The sequence below is a fragment of the Patiria miniata genome, unplaced genomic scaffold (genome assembly GCF_015706575.1).
Source record: "Patiria miniata isolate m_02_andy unplaced genomic scaffold, ASM1570657v1 HiC_scaffold_8, whole genome shotgun sequence".
NCBI lineage: Eukaryota > Metazoa > Echinodermata > Asteroidea > Valvatida > Asterinidae > Patiria > Patiria miniata.
Window position 1 is genome coordinate 6,407,131 of NW_024037075.1, and position 22,321 is coordinate 6,429,451.

The window sequence follows — 22,321 nt, forward strand, 5'->3', positions numbered from 1 at the left end:
TCATAAATTGCATAAATTGGTACACATTATCACTGTTTTGGGCCAAATAGAAAGTATGTATTGATTAGTTGTTATTTGAGCGAGAGGTGCTCAGTAGTTTTTGAGTAAGACAAAAAAAGTATTGGAAGGGGGGGCAGACTTTCTTTTTTGGTTGAGTGTATGTACAGGGTGAGTCAAAAAGATCGTGTCCTGGATTAGGCCCAAAAAAAAAAGTCTCCGGTTTCTGGTATGCGCGCACGTCGCCGTAGCCATGCGCGTCGGCAAAATGAAAAAGTTTTTTTTTCAATACAAGATGATGTCTCAAAACCGCCAAACTCACTGGTTTGACTGGAATCCTGCTGCTGCACAATTTTAACGTGTTTTTAGATGGGGTTATGATTGAGAATAAGCTTTATGTGGCCTCTCTGGACTCCCATATATTTGCACTAAGTTTAGTCGGGCACCATTTGCAGTCATCAGCCGACATTTGAAGCAAAAAAAAAAAAAAAAAACAAAAAAAAAAAAAAAAGCCGCGTCGCCGCACCACCTTTGGGGCAAGCTCCATACCAGAAACCGGAGACTTTTTTTTTTGGCCTTAATTGTGTTTTTTTATTGAAAAGCAATCACATTTGATACATGAATGAAGTATGTCTGAAAAGAACATGTTCTTACTCTGATCTGAAAAAAAATTAGTGAAATTGATCCATGCAATCAGAAGTTATGCATGTTTTACTAAAAGTTTACAGCTGCCTGAAACATTATTTTTACTGTCAGATTTTGTGTTTCGAATATTAGAAACAAGTCCACTTTTTTTTCTGAAATACTAATGGTGATTTTTGTCTGTTTCTTCGCAAGTTTTTGTTCATTAATGGTGGGAAAACGTTTGTTTCATTGTATTTTATAGGCAATGATCAGTGTTGGACAGCTGCATTTTGTGATATTTTCATTAAAATAGTCATAACTTGGGAAATTCAGTGAAAAATTCACAGTTACTAGTCAAAAACATGTTCTTTATCCCTATGGGTTTTTATTATGAAATAGAGGGAGCCAAACATTTTTTTTTCTAATTCGGTCACTTTCTTTTTGACTCACCCTGTACTTGTACACCTACATGTAAACACACTCATTGGGTGGGTCATAATGTTGAATTTGATAATTTCATGATAACTTATTTTTTACAGACCTTTGGGAAATGTTTACATTTTGATACCCTGTTTGCTACCAATGACTGTAAATCGTCCAAGATTGGCAACGGTTTGTGAAAAATGATGCAGTTGGAAAAGTTGCAGAGTATGCGAGTGGAAAATACTGCGTGACAATGCAACACTGCCTGAAACAAACGGCAGGAAATATTGAACGCACAGTGCTTGTATGCATGGGAGCACGCGAAATTGAATTACCTGCGCTTTGTTTGGGCACTGTGCAGTCGATAGGGGCCAATTACGGGCATGTGTGTTTGCACTTAGCAATTTCTCCTCGTGTAGTCTTTAAATTTGCAACTTTTCAAACTGTGTTAGTTTTCAAAACTGTTGTCAATCTTGGACTCGGACGATTTACAGTCTTTGGTAGCAAACAAATTCCCCAAAGGTCTTATGACGTCATCATTAGACGATCAAATTCACAATTATGAACCCTCCAATGAGTGTGGACTTTCTGCTGTTGCTGTGTTTATGTACTCACTAAGACATTTTTATATTTGGTTATATCTATAGACCTTATGCATTGTAGGTACATTGTATCTCAGTGAGTGTTCTTTCTTAATTTATTACTGTAGCAATGGATGCACAGGAGGTTTACTGACCAAGTAAACAAAATGTATCTGGAATCATTTCTATTATTTTCTACTAGCATTGTTTGAGAGTTGGTTGACCTGTATTCCTACCTTACACGAGACAAGGTAAGCTTAATAAAAGTGGTCTCCAAGCGCACAAAACTAAAATAAAGATTTACCCATATATTTTAGATCGTGTTATCTTTTACTTCTGAGGACTTGGGGCAATGGGTTCTCCTGTGGTGATAATAACCAAAGGTTTTCGTGTACAAACCTTATGGGAGATGTCGAGAAAAGATTAGAGTACAAACAATAGGAACAAAAGAAGGGAACAATAAGGGGTCCTCATAAGTATAGTAAAAAAAAAACTCTTGCTCTAAAATTGCATACTCTCTGTGGACAAAAGCGATCCACATAGATGTGGTACAGGAAGCTTGAATGTTTTGTGGCCTTGCCCATGTCCACACAAGGTTTCCCCCTCAGTTTTAGAGGAATTTTGGGGTTAGGGTTATCTGTCGCAAAATGAAGGGGAACAGTCAAGGAAATTGAAAATTCAGGTTGAAAGAGTGTTCATAGTGAGAGTAAAATTACTTTTTTTCTTGCAAAAGCAAAGGAATGTCCACAGTGGTACATAATGTTAGTGGGTGTGTTTGTATGAATTGAATTTTTCCTATTGTTCCTCCTTTTTGCAATAGCTCCCATTGGTTTTTTACACGCTTTCCAATTGCGTGGAATAGACTTTTTTATATGAACTATATGATCAGTCATTTTTATTTTTAAGGCGCTCTTCGTAATATTATTTTTGTATACAACTTTCGCGAGTGACCAGTACAATTTTTTTTTTCCATGGAAGCCAAGTTATACATCCATGTACATTTAGGGGCATTATCATCAAAAATGTTCATTTAAGCATTTAAGCACAAAACAAACTCTTCAGTTGCTGGAGAAGTACCATCTTTATAAAAACAATACTATACACTAAATTCACAGCTGGCCCAAGAAACCGAACAAGTGTTTCATAATAGTTGTTTCAAAAGAAAAATACTGAGAATCCTTACACATGTATACACAAATCACAATCAGGCATTGATTTTGGAAGAAATGAAAAGCGTTTTAAACAAAATGGCTGCTTTCTATTCTTTGGCAGATTTTCTAACAGAAGACTTGTTCATCTCTTGAAGAGAGAAAATGGGAAGAAAACATAAACTTTAATAACCGCCCCATTCCGTTTGTTAGATTTGTGAAACAGATTTGCTAAGTTTGTTTTGTAAATAATGTATATGGCTATTAAAGTTTACAAAAGTACCAATACCAATATCCATTTACTGTACTTATTAATTTACCTTTAGTGAAATTTATCTTTCTCAAGAGTATTTGGTCTATAAACAAATTGAGGATTAATTAGTAGAAGCAAGCACAAAGTAATGAAGAAAAAAGCAAACAATAGAATGCTTCGCCTAGAACTAATTCAATTAACCCCACTGCTATTTAAACAGTCACAGTCAGTCAAAGTTCACTTCCACTTCCCCTGCTATACTTTTAACAAAGGCTAGTCACCAGCAGTCAGATCATATGTCAAGCAAGCACTGTGACTAGTCAAACTGGGTCGACAGACAAAGCAGGCAAGTTGTGGTCACAGCTGTTTCATCACTCACCCCGAGTCAAAGCATAGCTGTATCAAGTTACTTAAACAGTCCCAGCCAGTCAATCCTGCTTTACGTAGGCTGGGAATTCGTAACTATTGAAAACAGTCACTTGATTTTGACTGAAAGGACTACATGTACTTGGCACAGAAAGTATATTTGCAAAGGAGGGTTAAACATGAACTGATGCTGACTCATCAATGATCAGGTTCAAAACTTTGTTCCTATAGCATTTGTATGTGATCTGCACTGAAGGCAAGATGCACCTTGTATTCACTTGCATGTGAGGCCATCTCTCAAATGCACCAGTAGAGGGCGCTTCAATTGTTCACACAATTGTTGGGATTTTATGAAACAAAATACAAGTAATGCCCAGAAAATATTAATAGTTTAAAACATTAATTTGCAAGTAATCATTTTTATGTCTGTACACTCGGATGTTTTAACTGTACATTTACATCTATCTCAAAACTTAAATTTCTGCGAATCAAATCCATTCGCAAGAAAAATTCTCTACAGGGTAAGTCAAAAAGAAAGTGACCTGGATTAATTATTTTTTCCCCCTTAAAATGCAATTAAATTTGACACGCCAACGAATGAAATGAGCATGTTTTTCCAGGTTTGAAAAAAGGAATTACTGACGGTGATCCATGCTATGGGAAGTTAAGCATATTTTACTAAAACTATCCATTTTTACAGCTGTTGAGCTGAGAACCAGAGATTTCACAGGCATTCAAATACAAATTAGATGGTGATTTTTGTCTGAAATAATGGTGATTTTCAAGGAAAATGCCCTTGTTTCATTGTATTTGAATAGTACATGACCATTGGTGGACAGCTAAAAATTGTGATGTTTGTATAAAAACAGGGAAAGATTTCCATATACGAAGTTCACTAATTTTCCTCTGTATTGACTAACAAGCCCCCAGATGGCAATTTCATGTCATCAAAGTCATTTTGAGCAGTGAGAAAATACAAGCATTTTCTTAGAAAACACTTAGAATTTTTCAGTCCAATTTTGTACACGGGGTGTTGAGTGAACTTCGTATATGGAAATCCTTCCAAAAACAGACATAACTTGTGCACACAGTACGCAAATAACATGAAATGTTCACAGTTACTAGTCAATAATTGAGATAAAACAATCCTATCCCTAGGACCTTCCAGTGGCCAGAGGCCAATATCCAGATAATAATTGGGGAATTGCTGTTATAAATGGAAAAAAAAACACACCTCAACTGCAGAATGATGTACATGTACTACGTGTCAAAAAAAAAAACATGTCATAAAAAAAAAATTCAGATCATGTAAACATGGCATGACAAATTTTATGGATTTTATTCATTTCATCAGCTTTGTGCAAGAGGGTCAGATTTAAGAGGGTCAGATTTAAGAGGGTCAGATTTAAAAGGGTCATATGAAAAAATACTCGCTTTCAGAATGTTGATACAGCGCTGGAGACGGTGAGGCACGTGCTGCGCCTGCAAGCTTCTGAAGGAATGCAGGATCACCCCTGATGTCATTGCACACCTCCTTGATCAGGTGGTGTGCCAAATGATTGGGGAGATGTGCAATGACATCAGGGGTGATCCTGCATTCCTTTAGAAGCTTTTGGCCGCAGCACCCGCCTTCCGCCACCATCTACAGCGCTGTATCAACACAGGAGGACGCTAAGTCGAAAGTGGCAGATTCTGAAAGTGAGTATTGTTTTCATGTGCCATTTAAATAAAACCCTCTTAGCACCAAGCTAATGAAACTCACTCGATAACATCTGTCATGCCTTGTTTACATGATATGAAAATTTGGTTTAATTCCATTGGTAAACAACAGAGTTATGTAGGATCATGAGTAGGACAGTTTTTTGACACGTAGTATGTCCCTGCCTGGGTTTTGGGGGATCCAAGATGGCAGATCAGTTGCTTCAAGTTGCATCAACCATTTAGTGTGTAGCAGCAATTCCAGTTAGTACAGAGGCCAGTGAGCTCTATCAGTGCATGAACTACATGTATAGTGCTAGGAACATGAATAGAGAACAAATTCAAATATCCGTCTTTTTTTTAATGGAAGTCACTCTTTACAATGCTGGAAGCCAGTCAAGATGAATTCCAGTCCTGTTACTTCTGGATGAATACATTACCCACCCATGATCAGCACCTATATGACTGCTTTTGGTCCTCTAAAACATAATAAACAATATTTTTTACACACTTTACTACATGTACATGTATACTTCTCAGCATAGTTCATTCTAGTCCTTGGCAGGGAGTGAATTTGCAACCCAAGTACTTGCGAAGAAATTACTCTGGAGTAGTGGAGTACTTGCGAGTAGTTAACCAAATTCCCACAAATGCATGAAAATGACATTAACACTAGTCCTGGGCGAGTAATGGACTTGTCAACTTGAATACTCGCAAAGAAATTACTCGCAAGTAGTTAACGCCAAAAAAAAAAGTCTCCGGTTTCTGGTATGCGCGCGCGTCGCCGTAGCCATGCGCGTCGGCAAAATAAAAACGTTTGTTTTTCAATGAAAGATGATGTCTCAAAACCGCCAAACTCACTGGTTTGACTGGAATCCTGCTGATGCACAATTTTATAACGTGTTTTCAGATGGGGTTATGATCGAGAATAAGCTTTATGTGGCCTCTCTGGTCTCCCATAATATTTGCAATAAGTTCAGTCGGGCACCATTTGCAGTCATCAGCCGACATTTGAAGCAAAAAAAAAGGTTAAAAAAAAAAAAAAAAGCTGTGTTGCCGCACCACTTTTTTGGCAAGCTCTATACCAGAAACCGGAGACTTTTTTTTTTGGCCTAACCACATTCCCTCAAACGCAGATAAATGACATTACTTCACTCGCTGTCAGACATTATTTCGTTCACTAAATATTCAATCAACAAAACTTTACAAATTCTGTACTGTACATGTACATTACATGCTACCCTTCACACAGGAAACACAGAAACATTTCAGCTATGACATACGTCGACCTTTACACATCCTAAAACTCAAAATCAGAAACGCTTTTCAAATGATGCACGTCCGTGTATCATACACTCTTCTGATTCAGTACAATTGTCGTCACATTAATAAATAAAAAGAGCCAACTGCAAACAAACAAAAAATATTTTACACCTTGGCCATCTATAGTCATCATAGGCTGGCCTCATTTAAATTCGGCAAAACAATAAACTAAACACTGTTTGAATAGAAGTACCTTGACAACCCTGTAAAAAAATGAAACTTTGGTCACATTATTTGTGAAACTGACAATCTGTTGGGTGGAATAACACTTAATAATTTGTGTAAGCTCAGTGCCAGAATCAAACACACAGCTTCTTAGACTAATCCTTAACCAGTAAAATCAATGACTGGATAGTGCATGAAAGCAATCAAAAGTCGAAGTCAACTGACGCCATGTTGGGGAGACCGAGTCGATGTTCTGATAAGGACAACTCTCCGTCTTGAAACTGTTTCCAAACATTGATTCACTTTTCTAACATTATGGTTCATCTTTTGTTCGCCGTCGTTCACAGGTTTTCAAATGGCGTGGTTCACTTTAAAAAAAAACGTTGCAATTCACTTTTTACGATGTTTGTAAATATAATCAAAAACAAAAAGTCTTGATAAGTGCAAGCTGTACAGTCGGTGTACAACTTCTGTATATCAGCCATATTGAGAAGACCGGGTGCGAACTGGTTGAAAAGCCACACAACTAAGTGTACGGCATATGGGGCATGCACTATCCAGTCAGCATCAAGAGATTATTGATCTGGGGCCAACTTCATGCAGCTGCTTCAACACAAAAATATGCTTAGCCAAAAAAAAAGTCTGGCTTAGTAAAAGCAGGTTACCAGCCAAAAACTCCATGTGATTTTCATGCTATGCCTACAACAGCCGAATACCAATCACAAGCAATACACATCACATGGAAATTTGGTTGGTAATCCTGTTTTTGCCAAAGCAGACTTTTCATGCTAAGCAAATCTGTGTGCTTAGCAGCTTTATGCATTTGGCCCCAGCTGAACCCAAGACACTCTTTAAACTAATGCACAACTTGTACACCTACTGTGAGCATTAGAATAACTTCGTGAAGGCCAATTTACATCTTCATTAAAATCTATCACACTCAACGCACAACATTCTATCCTAGGTCACGCCAACTCTTGAGCTGCAAAAACCCAAGAAAATGCACCAGAACTTCAATAAGTGTGACAAGTTGAGAATTTCATATTCAATTATAGATCATTTACGTCAGCAAATTTTCAGATTACGCCCTTTAATTAAGCCCAAAATATTTACACCATTATTCATTCACACAGTTTAAAATGAGATGTTTTAAAATCTACAAAAGAGACACCAAATACAAAAACAAGATTTGAATGGCAAAAAGCTGTCCAACACTTTTCCCTTTTCTAATAAGATCAGAGTTTTCTCCTCCTACATAAGCTTTTAAGCTGTACCAACTTGGAAACAAAAAAAACCTAGATTTCAGAAGTTCTGTTTAAAGTGGCTTCATCAACAATATCCACTTGTATAGTTTTGAGAGTGTTATAAGCTCGTTTTTTCTCATAAACCTGTTTTATCTTTTCAAATGTTTAATTCCATAGGCTCTCTGGAAAACAAAAAGGAAAAATTTCCTTTTCAAAGTAAATAACTTAAACTTTGTACAAATAAAAAAGTTTGTCTAAGTTACTAGCATATTCCCACTGAAAACCTGTCTCTATAGCCGTGTTCGCATTGGACTTGGTTTGGGGTAAAACTAACAGAGATTGTTGTCAACTTTACCGAAACTGTTGTCAACTTTACCGAAACTGTTGTCAACTTTACCAAAACTGTTGTCAACTTTACCAAAACTGTTGTCAACTTTACCAAAACTGTTGTCAACTTGATAAAAATTGAAGTCCAATGCAGACAGCCGGTAAATTGTCAAGTGTTGACTGTCGATTGCAAGTTAAGGTTCGCAGTGGTAAGTTTTAGAGGACCAACTGGGTCGCAGAAGAATTACATCGCTAGTTTTACTTAATGAATGACTGTCCGCAGTCCAAAATTTGCCCAAGTGCGACGCACAGTAAATAACCACAACGGAATGTTAACAATCACTCGCAGTAACATTTTTTACAAAATTAAGTCCAATGCGAACACAGCTCATGACTTTTCTACCACAAACTTTATTATTTACAACCTAGACGCGTCTGAAGGAAAGGACCTACAGAGAGAAGCCAAAACGACAAAACAGAGTATCTTCTTTAAAAAGTCTTGCTAAGTTCAATATTTACAATATTTTACAACAACTTATGCAATGTGTGTTGGTTTTTTTTCAAGACCTGACCTTGTGTGATGACCCGTTGCATGACCTTTGCAGGGGCAGGGCCAATCATCGTTTACGTCGGCAAAGGCGCTTGTGTTCTTTGTGCCAGTGGGACTGTTGGCAGCTGATGCTGCAGTAGGAGGTGTTCCAACAGCAGTGATACATGGCCTCCTGCTCACAGTTGATGCACTGCACACACAAAAATAAGCAGAACACAGATGGTGAATTATTTGCATGTTTGTCCATGAGGGACTCTCACCATGGAACCTCCATTCATAAATATGGAAGACAGTTTACCCATTCGTATTGGTTGAGAGCCTGTCACATGGCCGGTTTTAAACGGTTGATAAAGACATGGCTGGCTGTGTCACATGAAATTTTGACTCCTGTGAAATCCGATGCCAGCACCGTTTTATAGGTCTCTCTCAAAGACGGCCATCTCTGTAGGAGAACTGCAACTGTTTATTTTACGCAATCAAGTACACATTGCGTAGTCTTGAAAATGTTCCAAATGCGTGCTAGTTGCTCGAAATGTGTTCCAAATACGACGCAGCCAATGCGCGTTATGCAAGTTGACGCTCAAAATGCCAATACACGTGGCTTGTCTGTAGAAAATGACGTCATTTGAGAGAGACTAATTGGTTAAACGTTCACGATCATCACATAGGCATGCGCAATACTACCTGTGAGTCAGTATTTCATAGCTCTAAATTCGCAATACACCAGTACATCTGCGTTGTGCACCACATCATGCGGTATGCGCGACACATGCGTCAATCTCCATATAAGGAGTTGTTTACCAGAGGGCCTTACCATTGTATAGCCAGAGGGGTGTTTTGTTGATCGAAATCTTTGAAAATTTATACTTTTTGACTTGTTTTGACTTTTGGACCGAAAGGTTTTGATTTTTTTGCGCGACACCCACTGTCTCTTTGCATACACAAAGCGTATGCAAAGTTTTAACGCAAAATGTGCAATTACGATGCCCAAGTATTGGGCATCGTGCGACTAAAATGAATATTTATGGAAGAAACCAGGGGCCAGTATGCATGCATTTGCTGCACGTGCGTTATAAGCATCCGTTTAACATAATCCAAGTGGTGATTTAAGCACACACAAACAACATGAAAATCCTGAAACAATCCTTCTATTAGTCCATGATCAATCAACCCAAAATACATTCATGTGACACTTTCATCTGGCAAACCGCACAAGTTTACGTTACATACTTAGTGAGGACATTCCTTTGTTTTCGTGTATGTGAAAACTCTTTCAACCCAGATTTTTTCTATGATTCCCTTTAGTGTTTCTCTTCATTTTGCCACGGATAAACCTAACCCAAAAATGCCTCTAAACCTGTTTTCCAGAGAGCGGGAAACACTGTGTGGACGTGGGAAAGTCCACACAACGTCGCTGCTACCTGGTTTATGTGGACCTCTTTTGTTCGGAAGTCCACACAGTGAATGTAATGCTTGTACACAAGTACATGCAGATACATTCTTTCGCTGTCTTTGTTTTAACTCTACTCAAACACTCTGTCTTATGAAATGGCAAGTAATGTTGGCTTTGTGTTGCAAATTGCCCCCGGTTTCTCTTAGTAACTGCTGCTCATTGACTCACCCACTGTCTCTTCTTAGTGAAGGAGATCTCCTCCTTGTGTTTGGTCTTGAGTTTCTCCAGCTCCTCATCCTTGTCTTGCTGGGCCCTCTCCGCTGCCTCCTTACGCTCCGTATCCAGTTCCATCTTGGCGCTTTCCTTGGCATGGGCCAGGGCCTTCTCCTTCTCTGCCTTGAACTCCTCCTTGGCCTACAAAAATGGAACAAGGAACACCTTCACTCGTGATTTTGTAAAGACATTTTTGCAGAGGCGAGATGTAAAATTTGAGCATGCTGGCATACGCATTTGTTGGCCAATTTGAATCCGATGTAGCAGCAGTACTGTAATCGATTACTCATTATAATAATAATAATAGTGGCATCTTATTAAGCGCAAACAGGTCCATCACTCGGTGACACTCATGGCGCTATCCAAAGAGTAAGTACAAACTACACAATTTATAAATGACAAAATTATAAATGACAAACTAAAAATTATAAATGCTAGGTCCAAGACATTTGAATTGCAAGGTGCAAGCCGAAGAGGAGATTAGAGTGTGAACAGGTAGGTTTTGAGTTCTTGTTTGAAGGAGATCGAAGAGGGAGCTTGACGGATAGAGAGGGGTAGACTGTTCCAGAGAGTGGGGCCTGCGTGAGAGAAGCTGTGGTCACCCCAAGAGTGTCGGGATCGAGGAACTTGAAGAAGGGAGGAGTCTGATGATCGAAGCCTGCGTGGGGGGTGGTATGCCTGTATTGAGTTTTGTAAGTAGACTGGTGAGGAGCCATGGACTGCGTGGTAGACCAACAACAGAACTTTGAAGGTGATGCGTTTGTCATATGATGGAATTTTTCGTCAGGCAGATGAAAATTCTATATTGGGTTTTTTCTTTCATTGACATAATTTCTTAAGCACTGCATGCTCAGTGCTGTCCAATGGCTTTTCAAGGAAAAATTTATAAGTTACTCAGGTGGGACTCGAACCCACGACCTCCTGCTTGTGAGTGCATACGTCTTAACAGACAATAACCAAGAACGCTTGCTTATGAAGGTACGTCCATGAAGGACAACACCCAATAAATGAGAAACATCTCGATACGGTGATCAACATTGGCAACATTCATCACACTACCACCTGCACAACATTGCATCTTAATATTTACTTCCACCTCCTCAGCATTTTCACTAGGAATCTTCCGGAATTAAGCAAATTATGTTTTAAGCTCAGCAAAAAAATCAGCAGGAAACCAGTCACAGGCAAAATACATCCATCAAACATTTGGCTGGAAACCAGGGACTGTTTTTAGCTGAACTGCTACAATTCAGTCTATTTTATGAATACATGAAATCAATACGTAATCATGAAGCACAGCAAAGTGCATATTAACCTCACAGTAAGAATTCACTTAAATTTGTGAAATCCCTACACCCGTGAAACTATTAGCACAACCATGCCGAGAAACAATGCATAAGGTTAGCAGGGTTTGAAATTAGCAGTAGCCCGCTAGCCAAATGCTAGTCAAACAGCAGCGGGCTAGTCAAACTATTCCTTAAGTAGCCCGGCTGGCGAGTCAAAAATTATTGGGCTACGACAAAGATAAAAGGACAGGAAGAATATATCATTAAATTCAGAAAGCAAACCTGTATCAATTTTATCAACTGTTTAAAGGGTTAAATTATTAGATCTGTTTATTAAAAACAGTGACAAAATTGCCCCAGAATTGAGCCTGAAAGTACGCCATTTTGTACTTGAGCTATAATTTTTTTTTTTTTTTAAACACGCAGGTTAGTGAAAATGCCTGCGGGCTTGTTAAGAGTCTGATTCAGTAGCCCGGCTGGCTAGTGAAAAAAACAGTTAAGGTTGAACCCTGGTTAGTACAACTTTCTGCTATAATAAGCACAACTTTTGCAGCGCCACAAAACCGGGCCCAGATCCCTGTAATTGGCCCAAGAGATTCTCTCCACATGACTGACCTTCTTCAGTGCTTCCTTGACGGCTTTCTCCAGCACCTTCTGGTGCTCCTTCTGCAGCTCCTTCTGCTGCTGGGCCAGCTTCTCCGCCAGCTTGGCATCAAATTGCTCCTGGCACTTGCACTGCAGGGGGCTGCCGCTGCTGGTGCTCTCCCCGTCTGGCACTTTGGGTAGCTGCGGCATCTCCTGGTGCTCAACAACGCTGGTGGAGTTTCTTCTCTGCTGTGATTTCAAGAGACAATCATTCACATTTTTTCCCAAATATCACTGCCACATGTCTTCACATATTTAAACAAAGAGATAGGTAAAATGTTAAAGGGAATATACATCATTTGCTTTTGCTGTAATTTTCAGAAATGGATGGAATTGGGGGGTTGGAAATATATAGCAAATATAATTACACTTACTTTTTTGAGGTTTTGGGTTCGAAAATGCTATAAAAACCAAGAAAAACAATCATTTTCCTGTAGTCTGGTTCCCTGACTCCATATAAGAAGAAACAGAGCAGTTTACATACATTGGGGAATTGTAAGGTCAGGGAACCAGTCTAGCTGGCTCGTACCCGTTCATAGGTTTGTAAACGATTGCAAACAAGTGCGATGGTCGATTGGGGCCAGTATTTGAAAAAAAAGCCAGTTGTTTCCAACGCTGATCGGCCGATCAGCGTTGGAAATTGATACAAAAATACCACTTTTCTTGAAAATGACAGTGTACCAGGTGCCATGATTTTACAGGATGCTTTACACTGTCATTCACTAACAGTCCAGTAAGGTATTTCAAAATGATTTGGTAGTTTTATTTTTTGATGTTTGCAAATGTTGTATTTTCCCTTTAAAGTTCAGGTTACCGTCAATCTTCTAATAAAAATTGATTTCTGTGAAGAATCTCTCCAAATAATTTCCAAGAGATTTCCCATACAGGATTACAGGCAAAGGAATTACATACAGGACATTTTGATGGTTTTTTCTTCTTCTGAAAGGCGAAGGAATAGTTGAGAGAATATGAAACCACCCATGTAAGACTGGCTGCATTCAATTACCTTTTTGGTAGGAGGAGGTGCGATAACCTCTGGAGGAGCTGGATTGGGGGAGGATGGTGGAGTGGTTGATGAGGAATGCTCCTGAATCCAGGAAAGGAATCATATATTGATCACTGTCAATTCAGAGGTTACGTTGGGATCATAATAATAATAATAATAATAACGGAGTCTTATATAGCGCACATATCTACCAACAATTAGGTACTAAGGCGCTGAAAAATATGTCAATTATTAAAGAAAGGTAAATAAAGTTTATGAGAAATATGAGACCCATCATGTAGCACCTTATAATGGTTTACAGGGTGCTGCGGCGCACATTGCAGCCACTGCCAGAAACACCGGGGCAAACCCCTTCTCTTAGCGATAAGTGTTACTGGGTTCTTTAACGTGCATTACACAACACACGGGACCTACGGCTTTACGTCCCATCCGAAGGACGGAGCAATAATGGTAAAGTGCCTTGCTCAAGAGCACAAGCACCATGTTCCCACGGTCAGGATTCGAACCCATGCACCACGGCACACGAGTCGAACACTGTAACCATTGGACCACAGCATGCTGCCAACTACTAGTCTATGGACTAACCCCTTGCGCAGCAAGGGTCTATGATATGCGAGCAGATTCGGCAATCAATTATGCACAACAGCTTGACCTCGAGATTCTGACCAGTCAGCAGGCATCCTCTAAATCAGGTCTTCGGTAACCCGCTGATGTATTACAAAAACATGACATCCAAATTGACCAATCAACAGCTTAGTCCACGTTTTTGATCAAAATGACGTCACAGTTTCTAAAGTGGACTCGGATTGGCTGGCGCGCAGTGTCACATACAATTTGCATGTTGGGATATATAAAACATTCGACCGTGGCTCTGCACACGTGAGTGTCTGATCATCAGACTAGCCAATTACTTGGTTCAGGGTTTCAATCCAACTCTGATTAGTAAGTCAAATAACACTGTGTGCATGACTATGTTTGGATAATGGCGCTTCCCAGTGTACCTTCAGCCACTCTGTTCAGAGTTCGAATCCCAAAACTGGTCAGCTTTGAAAAACATTTGAGGTGCATGTAACTTTCCAAAAGCGAACGGCCATTGGAACTTACATTTAAAACTGATAGAGATCACGAAATGCGACGTGAATGGGCCTAACTCATTCATACAGACATACAGGGAAGTATTTAATTTTCTCACTTGCCCATTAAAGAAATGATTGCAATCTAATTTGAAGTTTGAATTTTTTTAATTGATGTAAAATCACTGAACACACATGGGAATGGGATAGCCCCCTTTTAAATATTAACAAATGGCAGACTTTTCTTTCTATTAAAATTTGTTCCTTTTAAAACTTAGACTTTCTATTGAAAACTTTTCTGTATTTTTACAACTTGTTTTGCAAATCTTACCTTCTTAGCTGCACTCTCATCTGCGACCCCGTCTGGCGATGCTTGACTCGTCGATACAGAGTGGTCCTTGTAAAAGAACGAATAATGTTATCATTCGGTGGTATTTTTGTTCGGATAGACACATTGGAATAATTACTGGTGTCCAAGCCCGAGGTCAGGTGAGTTTCTGAGTTGCAAACACGTCAACGTAATATACAGAGTTTCAAGATTTGTATAGACTAGCAGTTTCTTGGTTCTTTATCAATTGGTTAATTTGTTTTCTCCTAAAAATATTCATAACAATACAGAAATAAAGATGTAATATTAATGCACTCCAAAAGCGGTTACAATGTTACAATGTTTTTTCTTTTTAAAGATATTTCCAACAAATTATAAAAATTAAGAAACAATGTTGTATTTCAAAACCATTTTTTTTCCATTCCTGAATGTAAAACCTAGCACTAAAACTTTCCTTACCTGCAATCTTGACTGCTTTGTTTCACCCTGCCAAGAAAAAAAAAAGAAAGGTTGGCAAATCATTAGCGTAACTACACATGGAATATGTAACAGACAACAGACAACATCATTTGCGAATACTGTTAAGGGACTGGGGTTCAGCTCAGAGGAAGTTGGGCGTTTGAGCATAATAGGCTTTGTTCACGAGTCAGCCATATAACATTCAAAGCGAGGTAAAATATTCATTTTTGAAACTTACAAATAGAAATGAAAACAATGAAAGAAAGTTAATTACAAATTAATACCAGTCTGCACCGATGAATAATTTATAATTTGTCATTAAAAATACCTTAACGTTTTAAGCTACATTTAAAAAAAAAATTGAAAGTAAAGCTCTGAACGCACAAATAGTCTGGCACCATCCCATTCAACAATGTACAACTTATAAAATACATTCAGGGAACACCATCAAAAATGGCTTCCTTGTCAATAAGGTCTAGTGGTAGATTTGTGATTTAACTTATGCCTGCACACTAATGTCAATGAGTGAATGTCATTCAAAAAGGCCATCACGAAACCACTCAGTCTCGTTTTATATATCACAACCAGACTAAAGTGAGTTCATGTGAAGTCAATCAAACTATGGTTGATTATAGATCGCACTCGATCTTGCTTTTATTCACCTGGCCACCATCGCTGTAGGTACTGGACACCATGTCGTCTTCATCCTCCATGTCTGTCTTGCTGGAGGAGTCATGACTTCGCTTGCGTCTGGGCTTAGTGTCCTCTGATTCCTCACTATCAGATCTGCACAAAATGGCAAGATTTGAACATGGAAATTCAATGACGTCAAATTCCTTTCGTCTTGTTATGTCAAACCGAGTGCCAGTGCAGCAAGCCAAAAACAATATGCATGTGTGGCACTCTTAAAAATTCGGGATTACTTGAGGCTCTTCTGAGTTTGAACACACAGCAAATTTATTACGTCATTGCGAAGACAGAATAATACACGACGTGTTACTTTGGTTTTTCGGCAAGTTACAAATCAGCTAGTACCCAAAACCTGATGTTGAGGGCGATAGATTAATTTGAATTTGCATAGTATCTTGTGAAGCAGGAATTTAAATAACACATTGATACACTGGACTGAATGCAACTTTTATGTGATTTCAAAATGAATTTGGTCCATTACACATCAGATGACTCTGGGGAGAGGGTCCAAACCTCGGTTTTGTCGCCATTTTTTCACTTCATGAGAGTTTCAGGGCAATGACGATGGGACTCCAGCTCAATATAGGCACATGTGCTGCTTTGGGCAAATTAACTGATGTAATACGAGGCCCAAAATGTGACTATTTCCATTTGGTTATGAGTATTTCCATATAAAGGTTTCCAAATTTTTCTGAAGTAAGATATGAAGCCAAAGACTTCAACACAGCAACGACTGGGGAAAAAACCTTAAACAGTAAAAGTTCAAAGACAAAATCAATCCACAAATGTCCTTCACTGACTTAGAATCAAAATTTGACCCTTTGTTAGGCTCTGAAAAATACAAAATGGTCGACAGTCTCAAAATGTTCGATAACCTAAATTACTTTCCTTCTCTATGCATTACTCCTACAAGCTGCACTTTGTTTTAAAACAGTGGAAAAATATCCATGACTTCCAGTTAAGCCTCTTTAAGCCTAACTCCCTAGGCCTTTTTGCCAGGATGAAGCCTCAATCCTGCAAAATCCTCCAATTGGCCTTGTGGAAAAATAGCATATAGCCTCAATCCTGCAAATTCCTCCATTATTTCTTGAATATGGTCCATGGAGGGGGGACCACTGCCTGAATCCTGCAAAATTTCTTCGGCAGTGACTGTCAATACGTTGAGGCTTGGCTAGTGACATCCTGGAGCAGTACGGGGATTTCAAGTACAATCCCGGCCTATATTTATGCCTGGCTGAGCAAAAACAACAAAAGGTCCGGCCCAAGACCGTGACAAAGTGCATCCTTTGAAATCAGTAACAGACTTTTGCCATGTAACCTCAATCCTCCAAATTCCTCCACTTTGGCAAAGATGATTTTGAAGGATTCAGGGCGTTTAGGGTTAATGTTCAACTGTGACAGAGGAAACTACAAACCGTACCTTGAGTTGTGTCCGAGGTACGTCTGTAGCTCCTTACGTGCCTTGCGCCAGCCCTGGGTGGCCTTGACGCTGAGTTTGCTGTGATGGGTGCTGATGTCTCTGGTCTTCTCCTCAGGAATCCAAGCTCTAATATCCAGAGTAAAAAGAAATGGACATCACACAATGCAAATATCTTGTCTTTTTTTTATTGGAAGGTAAGATTTTGGCAAACATTTTGGCGAGTTCTATAATAGGTAAAAAGTCAACAGAATCTTGTTAGTTAACAGGTGTCGTTTCAAACTGTATATGTTTCTTTGTAATATTGTATAATATTTATAATAGTTACTTTACGATCATGCAGTAATCTTGTATGCTTTTATTTTAATTCATTGTGGTGTATTGTATTAGTAATGTATTGTATTTGTACATGTGTGTATAAACATTAGTAGTGTATGCAGGGCCCCAATGGAAACCAGTTTTATACTGTTTGGGCACACCCTGGGTAAAGAAATGTAATAAATAAATAAACAGGTAAAGATTGTAAGTTTCCCCTTGTGATTTGTGTGATAGAATATGACAGTGTTGGTCACATTTGGAGCACCCTGGTCGATGGTTACGGTGTGCGACTCATGTGCTGTGTCACGCGGGTTCAAACCCTGACGGGGAACATGGTGCTTGTGTTCTTAGGCAAGACACTTTACTACCATTGCCTCTCTCCACCCAGGAGTATAAATGGGTACCTGTGAAGGTAGAGACCAGAATGCGCCGATGTCAAGCTGCTGTAGCAAAAATGGTCTCATGCCCTGATGAACAGGGGTAATAATTGTGAAGCGCTTTGAGATCTTTTGCATAAAGCGCTATATAAACACTACATTATTAAACACAGATGAGACTCGAAAAGCCTTAGACACGTAATACGTTTTTAGATTATCTTAGTGTTTATCAATAAAGAGAGGGAGAGAAACAAACCATACCTTTGGTGTCTACTGCCAAAGAATCTGACATCCACGTTGCCGTCCACTCTTTGCAAGACCTTGGCTGGCCAATAGCCAAAGCCCTTCATCTGAGCCCATACAACCTCATGAGCAGGGTCCTGAAAGATGCAATCAAAGTCATGTCCATTACCGGCAAAAATATCTCAGCTATGCATTTAATATATCCACGTACTTGCAGCAGGTTACATACAGGCTTATGGTAGGGCCATGCATTTTTGATTAATTTAGTATTCATAAATACATGTACCTAAGACAGTTCACCCATTCCTATTGGTCGAGAGCCAGTCATGTGGGTGGTTTTAAACGGTTGATAAAGCACCGACTGGTTTTAAACAACAAGCGAATGTCCACAAATCTATCAGGATTTACTTACACAGGGTTTGCAGAACCATCCCTTCTCAGTGCGACTGTTGGACATCAAGTAGCAATCCTTACACAGCTGAATTTCTGCCAACTACAAAACAAATATTTTGAAGAAAAACAAAACAAATTAAACCCTTCTTCCAATAACACTTATAGATTCGGACAAATGTTTTAGAGAAAGGTAACTGTGCTGATATAAAGGCATATAGGATCATTTGCATTTGTCATAATTTCATGAAATGGACCGATTTAAGGAATTATTTAATTTATAGCAGACATCCTTCCACTGAGCTGTTCAATGTTTTGTGTCCACTGGTGCTGAAAAATCACCCAAAAATGCTCTAAATTTTCAACTGTCAAAGTGGAGCTCGCTGAATCTGCTGTGCATAGAACCCATAGGTCACAGGGAGTGCCCGAGTGCAGGCTCTGCCATGGGAAAGTACTACATTCATATAAGCTAGCTCGCAGCCGTTGAACCAGTTCGCGCCAGGATTATTTTGACATTGACCGGACCCCGCCGCGGAACTGTTTTCACAAACCTCGATGCCAGACGGGTTCTGGATATTATGAATGGACAGACAGAAGTGGCGTATTCCAAACCCCGTTCTCAAGTGACCAACGAACGGTGTTCTCGGGTTGGGATTACGGACTTGCTCCAGTGCATGTGGAGTACAGCTGAGCGAAAATTCAAGATAGTAGGCCGCATATTAAAATGCCGAATGGAAAGAAAGGAAAACTAATTATCTTACAAAAATAATTTAAATCCTGAAACAGATATAAATATTGGCAAAGACAAGCCTACTTTATGATCTTGTACAATGCATTTTTTTGTCATTTAATAGTATATACTGCTCCTGCACTGGATGGGTGCTTTCAATTTTATGCACAAAAAGTACTGCAAGTTTCGGTATGGGCCTTGGTCGCCATCTTTGTTCTTGACGTTCTTCATCTACTCCCCACAAAGTGGGGTGTGAAAATCATGTTTGTGAAAACCATTCACGTGTTGGTTCTCATCGTTCGAAACACTCACGTGTTCATTCAACACAAGAACGGGGTTTCGAATACACCCACGTGTTCATTCAACACAAGAACGGGGTTTCCAATACACCCATGGTGTCCACTTACGTCATAGTTGCAGTCGTTGAGAGTGAACTGGCAGAGATCTGTGCGTTCGTGTGTCCGGCCGTGGTAGATGAACGATGTATGCACCATCATCTCAGCATCTGCCTGAAAGTCTTCGATGCTCCGGTACTTCTTGTCGTCAACTTTCTGCTCAAAATTCAAAGGAGCGAGGACATTTTTCAAGTGCGCATAGTAGTTGAATATCAAAATAATACCAATGTCATCATTTCAGTGCAACAAGGGCAGATCTTCTACAATTGCATGTGATGTCATGTACGGGAAACGCAAGCTTTCAATGCCAAAAGGTTGCATCTCGCTTAAAATAACCCGGATGTACTGGCAAAGTCAATGGACGTCGCGATATGCAAGATACATCCTTGTTGCACGGAGATACGACTATGTTGCAGAATTGAGCTATGACCTTGTTGCACTGACGCGATGATATGTTTGATTGCACTATGACGCCATTCCAAAAAGCACTGAAAAATCATTGAAAGTGCACTGCTCATAAGATTTCATCAACAATTGGCAAAACATAAGTTAACATCACCCCAATAAAACAAATTCAAGAAACTTCACTGATTTCAGTACCTGCTTCTAAAGCCAACATCTGATTTAAATAAGACATTTGCGAGTTAAATTTGAACAAAATCTGGAACGCTGACTTAATCCAATGCTTTGCACTTTTTTATCCTTTGCATTCTCCCGACCAAAAAGACTGGTACACGTGATTCAGGGTAAGCCTTATGCTAGCAACCCCCAGCTCCGACATGGTCTGGTGTCTTTGTGCCATTCTCACCCATTGTGAACAATGTATTGGTGCTGAGCGTCTCTTGAGTAACTATGCAAGAGCTTGCCCCGAATCAGTGATTAGCAACAGTGTCTTTAGTCTGAAGAATTCAAAGTTAAAATGTGCCATGCACTCAGAGCAAGTAAGTGTACCAGATGTTTTTCAAATTTAAATCCCAAAGGGTATAAGGTCACTCGCAAATGGCTTATGGGCCAGCTGACCCCACAAGCTCAGTGGTCAAGAGGTAACGATGACAGCACAAATAAATATCAAGACTTTATTGGTCACAACCTCAGAAGTTTGCGTGAAAGGTTTTGTCTTTACAAGTTCTTGCACGACAGAAGCGAAAAGTACAACACACTTTATGTCTACATTATTTGACTGTACCGTACCTGCATGATCGTGGCAAGATCGACGTGCTTGTATACAAGGTTGTAGTAGTTGGGAAGGCTGCCCATGTTCAACTTCCGATGCAGATCTCGTGCCTATTAATGGGTTAAATATTACACACTAAATGGTATAAAGGTTATCAATGTAAGTCCAAAAAAAAAAATTAGTCGGTCTCTGGTCAGCGCGCGCGTCAATTTTAATCATACGCGTCAAACCTTTTTTTTTTCTTCAAATTGTCCGCGGTAGCTACAGCAGCGCCCTCTATTGCCGCACCTCCTCAAATTTTTGTACCAAGGAATGGGGAACTTGTACCAAGGCAAATGATGGAGGGCACCAAGGCAAATTATGGAGGACCCCAATGTATATGAGGACACAACAAAAGCAAAATAGTACCCACCTTGTCTGTACAATCCAAGCTTGAAAAAAAAAGAAAAAAAAAGAAAAGAAAAAAAAACGCGTCGCCGCATCAATTCCGGAACTTTGGTCTGACCAGAGACCGAATATTTATTTTTTTTTGGCCTAAACAAAACAACAACAACAAAGGACCCAAGGTTCTCATTTTGTTTCAATGTAATATACATGTATACAACATTTGCTTTTGCTATAATTTTCAGGAATGGATGGATTTGGGGGTTAGTACATGTATTTTACAGTAAATATTGTTACACTGACCTGTTTCAAGTTTTGTGTTCATAGATGCTGGAAAAAAACAAGAAAAAACTGATGCTCTGACAAGAACAGGTTCCCTGACCCTTCTTCTGACGAAACGGAGCAACTTATATACATCAGGGAATTGTCAAGTCAGGGAACCAGACTAGCTCGCTTGTACCTATCCATGGACGTGTAACCAATTGCAAACAAACTGTGGACTAACTGAATTTGGTAAGTTGGGAGCACAATTCGAGAAAAAAGTCAGTTTTTTCCCATCAAAAGTGAAATTTATACAAAAATTCTACTTTGCTTGAAAATGACAGCACACCAGGTAACATGATTTTACAGGATGATTTAAACTGTCATTCACTATCAGCCCAGTAAAGGTATCTATATATATAAGAGAGAGTTTAACTCGGCCTCCGAGACGATGTTTGCTCATGAAAGGATCCGAGACCGCGGGCTCCCGCGGCGCCAAAATCGCTCCACGTCCGTGGAAAAATACGGAGGGTGTCTTCCGCCGGGTCGGACGCTTCGGGTCGTCCTGATTTTCCCGTACGGACCGGCAATCCTCTTCATCTATTTTTCGTGACTGCATTTTGCACAGGAATTTTCCGTCGTGTGCGCTTTCACGTTGACTGCCTGGCCGCCCCCTGTGCTGGCTTTTCTGCGAGTCTAGACTGTGCGAGGTCAGCGAGGTCAACGTAGGGGTTTCGTTTACGTGTTCTACTCAGCCGTTCTGCAAAAGCGTTCACCAAA

General features: G+C 39.5%; 1 protein-coding gene across 3 annotated transcripts in view; it reads right to left on the reverse strand.

Annotated features, from left to right (window-relative positions):
* Nucleotides 1–1,028: 1,028 nt before the first annotated feature.
* The window catches only part of LOC119719603 (zinc finger MYND domain-containing protein 11-like), a 41,004-nt gene continuing 19,711 nt past the window's right edge, over nucleotides 1,029–22,321 (reverse strand). For 2 of the 3 annotated variants that reach the window (XM_038189086.1, XM_038189084.1), the window contains exons 6-17: nucleotides 20,914–21,006; nucleotides 19,735–19,878; nucleotides 18,620–18,700; nucleotides 18,226–18,344; nucleotides 17,273–17,398; nucleotides 15,825–15,948; nucleotides 15,163–15,189; nucleotides 14,707–14,772; nucleotides 13,303–13,383; nucleotides 12,267–12,485; nucleotides 10,321–10,506; nucleotides 1,029–8,889 (exon numbers count right to left, since the gene is read on the reverse strand). In XM_038189086.1, the coding sequence (XP_038045014.1) occupies nucleotides 8,767–8,889; nucleotides 10,321–10,506; nucleotides 12,267–12,485; nucleotides 13,303–13,383; nucleotides 14,707–14,772; nucleotides 15,163–15,189; nucleotides 15,825–15,948; nucleotides 17,273–17,398; nucleotides 18,226–18,344; nucleotides 18,620–18,700; nucleotides 19,735–19,878; nucleotides 20,914–21,006 (1,389 nt within the window). In that variant the 3' untranslated portion in view covers nucleotides 1,029–8,766. The remainder of the gene's footprint in view (nucleotides 8,890–10,320; nucleotides 10,507–12,266; nucleotides 12,486–13,302; nucleotides 13,384–14,706; nucleotides 14,773–15,162; nucleotides 15,190–15,824; nucleotides 15,949–17,272; nucleotides 17,399–18,225; nucleotides 18,345–18,619; nucleotides 18,701–19,734; nucleotides 19,879–20,913; nucleotides 21,007–22,321) is intronic. The other variant, XM_038189085.1, reaches the window with a different exon arrangement.